Source organism: Helianthus annuus, chromosome 16 (genome assembly GCF_002127325.2).
Source record: "Helianthus annuus cultivar XRQ/B chromosome 16, HanXRQr2.0-SUNRISE, whole genome shotgun sequence".
NCBI classification, from domain to species: domain Eukaryota; kingdom Viridiplantae; phylum Streptophyta; class Magnoliopsida; order Asterales; family Asteraceae; genus Helianthus; species Helianthus annuus.
This window is the reverse complement of record NC_035448.2, coordinates 4658320-4665576: the sequence shown is the minus strand read 5'-3', so window position 1 is coordinate 4665576 and position 7257 is coordinate 4658320. Positions and strand designations below refer to the sequence as shown.

Genomic DNA, 7257 nt, shown 5'->3' with positions numbered 1-7257 from the left:
TTTTGATTTTTTTTTTCGCAAATTGATATAATAAAACTAAAATTAACCAAAAATCACAAATGTATTATATAATACAATTACATTTAAATTATAAAATCCTATGTCAAATTCTCTTTTTAAGTTATAATTATGACCTAAAATACTCACCCAAGTTATTGTAAAAATATAATATAATATAAATGGGTTAAACGGGTCAACCCATTTATAGAAAACTGGCAATTTCTGACCAAATTTTCCGACAAAACTAATTTGGTCGGAAAATTCTGACAATTTTTTGACAAATTACCGACTACAATAAAGACCTATTTTTATCTACTATTTTTTTTAACAATTTGAAGAAAACTTCCGACTAAGTTCCGATCATATAAGAAAAACAGAAAAAAAGTGTTGACCCGAATTGAACCCAAATTGTTCCGATCAAATTGCTAAATGGGTCGTGTTCGCGGGTTGACGGGTTCAACCCGACTTGAACCCAAATTGTTTTTACAACCCAAACCTACAAATCGTGTCATACATATGAACCTGAACACGACCCGAATATTTGCGGGTTGACCCGAACACGACCTGCCCAACCTGAATTATTTGATTTTTTAAATTTTTCTACAAATTAATATAATAAAACTAAAATTAACCAAAAAAACACAAATGTATTATATAATACAATTACATTTAAATTATAAAATCCTATGTCAAATTCTCTTTTTAAGTTATAATTATGACCTAAAATACTCACCCAAGTTATTGAAAAAATATAATATAATATAAATGGGTTAAACGGGTCAACCCACCAACCTAACCGGTTTGACCCGAACCCGACTCGTTTAGCTAAACAGGTTCGTGGGTTCAACATAAAACTCTCCCGAACATGTTTAGACTATACCAAACCCCTTGAATTTCGTGTTAGATTCGAGTCATATTTTTTGGTCGTATCAGAAATTCACACCCCTACGGAAAAAGTAACTTAAACAAAAAGTTAAACCTAAACAAACAAATTAACACAAACAAGTAATATAGCGTAAACAAATAAACATAAAGTAATGTAAATGATGGATAAATTATTTTTTAAAAGAAGAATTTAATACAAAAGTTAGAAAAACCTTAGGAAAGCCAAATAGCATATATGTTGATTTTATAGGAACATGGCCGGCCTCCATCTCAAGATCAGAATGCTCCCAATGTACTCCAAATTGAAACAAAATGCCGAACAAGGATAAATCCTCCACTTCTGTTGATGTGACTTGTGCATCTCAGTTTGTTAATATGTTGGTGAAATCTCCATCTATAAATATAGTATGTACAAACTTCAAAACCCTCAACCAACCTCTCACAATTACTCACAACTCACAAACCACCTATCAATCATGTCTCCTGCAACCAATCAAGTCGTTTGCGTCACTGGCGCCGCTGGATTCATCGCCTCGTGGATTGTCAAATTGCTCCTGGAGAAAGGCTATGTTGTCCGAGGGACCGTTAGAAATCCAGGTGGTTACAATTTTTTAACCAACTCTAACTAAGTAACTAACTAACTAACTTTCGGTTTATTTTCACATTGCTCATATATGTCCTTCGTGTTTATTATAATTAGACGATTCGAAGAATAATCATTTGAGAGAGCTTGAAGGAGCAAAGGAAAGATTAACTCTATACAAAGCCGATCTTCTAGATCTCGAAAGCTTGTGTGAAGCCATCAACGGTTGTGAGGGTGTTTTCCACACTGCTTCTCCTGTCACTGATGATCCTGTATGTTTTTATTCACTAGCTAATGAATAATAACGATTAGATAATCGTCGAGTCTAGTTTATTATGTAACGCCAAACTATCTACCTATTCTTACACCTTGCAGGATTTGAACCTTTTACCTCGTTGATACAAAGACAGTACCGTACCATGGTCATTGAGTCTAATTATTTGTGTGTTTGTGATCTATTTATAGGAACAAATGATGGAGCCCGCGGTGATGGGAACAAGGAATGTAATGGTGGCTGCGGCTGAAGCTAAAGTCCGGCGAGTGGTTTTCACATCGTCAGTTGGAGCGGTGTACATGGATCCGAATCGGAGTCCTGATGTTGTTGTTGATGAGAGCTGCTGGAGTGACCTTCAATTCTGCAAGAACACTAAGGTTTGTCCTCTCTTTCTTAGTTCACACATTCTAAATTTACATAAATATTTATGAGTTAAATACCATTTTAGTCCCTGTGGTTTAGACCATTTTGCCAGTTTAGTCCAAAGGTTTCATTTTTCGTTTGTGGGTCCAAAAAGGTTTCGCTGGTGCCATTTTAGTCCACTGGGTTAACTTCATCCATTTTTCTGTTAATGAGAAGGACAATTCGGGCATTTTATATGGCCGGATAGCCCTTCTAGTTAATAGAATTACATATAAAATGACCGAATTGCCCTTCTTGTTAACAGAAAAAATGGATGAAGTTAACCCAGTGGACTAAAATGGCAACGGTGAAACCTTTTTGGACCCACGGGTGAAAAATGAAACCTTTGGACTAAACTGACAAAATAGCCCAAATCACAGGGACTAACAGCGGCGAAGCTTGACCCGACTGACGGGGGGGGGGGGGGGGGGGGGTTTCAAACCCTTCCCCACCCCTTCTATACTTCGCCACTGGAGACTGAAATGACATTTAACTCTTTATTGAAATTACTCTCTATCATCTGAGACCTAATTATTTACAGTTTTCCAAACATTATATAAATACTTAGCTTTACAAAATTTATATATATTTGACTATAGATTAATTAAGTTGTGTTTTGAAATGGATATCGCAGAACTGGTATTGCTATGGAAAAGTTGTGGCGGAACAGGCTGCATGGGACGAGGCAAAAGCAAGAGGGGTTGACTTGGTTGTAGTGAATCCGGGGTTGGTCATAGGACCACTTTTGCAACCTACGGTCAATGCCAGCATTATACATATCTTAAAGTATCTAACGGGGTCGGCAAAGACCTACGCTAATGCGGTCCAAGCGTACGTTGACGTACGAGATGTGGCATTGACGCACATAATACTCTTTGAGACTCCCTCGACTTTTGGTCGGTATCTTTGTGCTGAAAGTATGCTACATCGCGGAGAAGTGGTTGAGATTTTGGCTAAATATTTTCCGGAATACCCGATTCCCACCAAGTAAATACACTTACCCTTACCCTTCTACATTTCTTGGAATACAATATCCATTTTTAAAATGATTGATTTAATGTGGGTGAACCTATTCGGGTTTCGTTTTTTATTATCTAAAGTTACGAATGTCATTATTAATGATGTCTAAGTTTCGTTTTTCTTACATAAAATTACATATGGCAACATTTCGAGAGTATAACATCTAAAGTTACACAGGTTATCAATTATGTCCAGGATTCAGTTTTCTTTTATAAAGTAACGTATTATAACGTTTCAACGTTATTTTTTCATGATTTTACCGAGTATGGGCATTGTATTGATATCGTAATCAAGAGATACAATACCAATCAAATTATCACCGTAACATGAAGGGTAGAAAAACCGTAGATAGATAAAAACTTTATTTTATATTTATGGCTGGCTTATTTTGAAAGTTTAAATTATTAGGCATGTAAATAAATCGAGCGTTTATCAACCTTTTTGGTTAAAAAAGTTCATTTATATTCGTTTATTTAATAAACAAACAAACATTAACAATATATTTTGTTCATTTAATTAAACAAACGAGCATCAACACATATTTTGTTCGTTCACTTATTTCCATCAACATCCGTTTATGTTCGTTTAAATTTTAATTAATATATAAATATGTGGGTAAGGGCCTTCTAACTACTTATATAAATATAACTAGTTAATTAGTAATTTCAATGGAACTCATGTCCATTTGTGTCTGTTTATGTTTGTTCAAACATGTTAATTAAACTTTATTTGTTTATGTTTGTTTGTGTTCATGAACTATTCGTTTAAGTTTTAAACAACAAAAATGCCCATTTTCTTAATGAACAAACATGAATTTTTCGATTATATGTACGTTTTTGTGTTCGGTTAAAGTTAAATGAACAAATATGAAAATATCCTAGTTCGTGTTTGTTTGATTCGTTTATAGACATATAAATAATGGATGCTAAATTGGGTGATGGCAAATTACAGGTGTAAAGATGAGACAAAACCACGAGCAAGGCCATACAAATACTCAATCCAAAAGTTGAAGGATTTAGGTGTTAAATTTATACCGATAAAAGAAAGTTTATATGACACGGTTAAGAATTTACAAGAGAATGGTCATCTCCCGATGCAACCAACCCAGACTGGTGACTAATTCCATATTTAATCCTAGTAGTTTGATTTAATTAAGTTTTATATTGAATGTCCCTCTATATATTTATATATGTTAAGAGAATCATAATTGTTTATGTTTTGTTTGTAACAAATATTCAGTATCATGTAATGTATACAAAATCATATAGTGTTATTGTAGGTCCCTTGTCGGAGGATGACGAACCTAAACCTTGTTATACTAACCCACTAGCGAGTGCGGAATCCAAGCTAGCAAGCAAACCGGGATGAGACAAGTATAAACACAAACACACAAAGATTCACCGATTAACACCACTGTATTAATACGTATGAAAGGTTTCGGTTACAAGCACTATGTTCACAAATCTGTTCTGCGAACTCTCAAGTGTGTGTGTGTGTGTGTTCGGACAGAATGCTCTCAAACTCTCTATCTTTCTATCTGTGTGCATCTAAGTGTCTAAGTTCAACACTACACACTGCATGGGTATATATATACCCATACACAGCAGGTCTGACCGAAGGATCCGATAGATGGTCCGAAGGATCATCTTTCGAATACGATGCTTTCGAAGGATCAGCAAGGACCTCGAAGGATGGTCTTTCGAGGTCTATCAATCGAAGCATATCTTTCGAGCACATCGAAGGATCTAAATCAACCTTCGATGTCTCATCCTTCGAGACAGACGAATTACAACTAATTTACCAACTGTTGGCCAAGTCAAACCAGGAGGACGGTTGACTTGGTCAACTTACAGGACTGACAAGGACATCGTTTACATCGAGACCGAATACAGACAAAGTACAGACACAAGTGCACCAACAAACTCCCCCTTGGCTGTAGCTTTGTCTTTATCTTCTATAGTTGTAGACTCGTCTCGAACTTCGATGGTCTTTGGTCTTCGAGTTCTCAAAATTTTGATGTCCTTTCAAGTCTTCAATGTCGGAGGATCTTCAAAGTCTTCACGTATTGAAAGCAGAGAGTGTATCAACAAACTACCCGTATCATGTAGGAAGTGTGTTGACAAACTCCCCCTTAACATAAGCTCCCCCTTGAGTTATGCTTGTGAATGACTTGATCTTTATGAAGTGAGATCCTTGTGGTGTTGATGATGGCCAGCGGCAACTCGATCATCTTCATCTTTTGAGTGCCTTCTCGTCGTGTCTTCATTCCGAAGCTTTGTCATCGATCATGTTCTCCTAGCCTTTAGAATCTGCACATGCAAGAAATCTAAACGCGTAATGAGAACAACTGCTTGGAATATAGTATAAACAAATGACACACGAATGACCATGTCACAATCAAACACCGTCCGACAGTTTGAAAGTTTAATAAATTTGTCAATTTTAGTTTAACTTTCAAAACTTGCAAATTTCGACCGTTTATGAAGATTTAGTCAGTTCGGTTTTCAGTCAGGTTTCAGGTAACAAAGACTCGAGTTCCAACATCGTACGATCGAAAATAAAGCAGAAATAAAATCTTTTTGGCTTTTTGAAATTAAAAGGCAACAATTTTAAAATCCTTTGAGTGTTATCAAACGACATCACCGCTGATGTCGTGCTGATATGCACCAAACGACAAAACTGTTTAAAAGTAAACAATAAACGTTAAGCAATAAATAAATATATACAAATAATCTTTTTGCGAGTTTCGAGGGTAAGAGAATCATATCAGTGTACGGTCATGCCAAAACACTCTTGTTGTTCAGTTAGTTAACATTAAGATAAGCATCCTATAACAATTATCGGTATTGTTGTCCACTTAAGCTCAACTTATCAGATGTAATCATGGCGAGGGGATACGTTAAGGTATGATTTATACTTACCGACCGGTGTTCATCCACATCACGACACATTCCCGTATCAAGGTATGCACGAGAGTTCATCTTACCGGTGAGTATACCGATTATCATCTGTTTGACCGTATAAATTGTGAGATACTCACTTATTTTGATTTGAAAACAAGCCCTATGTGATATAATCACTTATTGATGAGGAACTTGATTTTCATATGCATGAGGGCACAGGTACAAGTCCGTGAACAGGTCAGTACTTCCGTACAGCAGAGAAACGAACTTGACACCCGGATAGATGTGATATTTTATCACTTATTTGATTGGACATGTGATTGTTAATCACTTATTGAGGTCGAATGCAGTATGTAATATGTACACGTATGTATAGTATCATGGAAGATCTAGACTTGCGTCCCCGTTATTTTTCGGTAAAAGATACAACCATGATACCCAGATGATAAGCAGCATAAAGACCGAATATCTCAGAACCTCGGCAATCTATCAAACGAAATTTCGGTACTAAGACCATATGCCAATGAATGGTTCCCACCTGATCTTCAGTCGATTTAAGATTTATATCACCCTGCACACTTTAAAATGATTGTGAGCCTACCGATACATCTTATATAGAGCTGCTTATCGTTTTTCATTTAAGGTTTAAAGAGGTTTGGATAGACCACTGATGTACTATCATTTTCTCTTTTGCTCGCCAGGAAACTCATTTTTGCTTTTCTGTTGTTTTTGTGTTTTTGAAATTTTTCGATGTTTTTGGATTTTCAGATATTTGGATTTACTCCCCCTAAAATCAATAAACTAAGAGAAATTTAAAACACAAAGATATTTACAAAAATGATTTTCCGATGTTGGTGTTTACTCTTGCTTGACCTTAATGCCGTTTACCAATAATAAAAAGTCAAATCTTGATTTATCAAAAGCTTTGGTAAATAAGTCGGCACGTTGGTCATCGGTGTGGACCTTAACAACATTGATTAGCCTTTTCTCAAAGCAATCACGTATGAAGTGATATTTGATTTCGATGTGTTTGGTCTTTGAGTGCTGCACAGGATTTCTAGTGATATCTAAAGCAGCAGAATTATCAACGTAAATAGGAGTAGTTAGGAATTCAAAACCGTAGTCCCGCATTTGTTGTTGGATCCAAAGAACTTGGGAGCAACAACTTGAGGCAGTAATGTATTCAGCTT

At 35.9% G+C, this 7257-nt stretch overlaps 1 protein-coding gene across 1 annotated transcript; it reads left to right on the top strand.

The window, feature by feature from the left end:
* Positions 1–1292: 1292 nt before the first annotated feature.
* On the top strand, positions 1293–4332 carry LOC110917450 (cinnamoyl-CoA reductase 2). The gene is made up of 5 exons (XM_022162002.2): positions 1293–1482; positions 1586–1740; positions 1934–2119; positions 2779–3131; positions 4116–4332. Exons 1-5 carry the CDS (start codon positions 1293–1295, stop codon positions 4282–4284), a joined length of 1053 nt encoding a protein of 350 aa, XP_022017694.1. The 3' UTR covers positions 4285–4332.
* The last annotated feature ends 2925 nt before the right edge of the window (positions 4333–7257 follow it).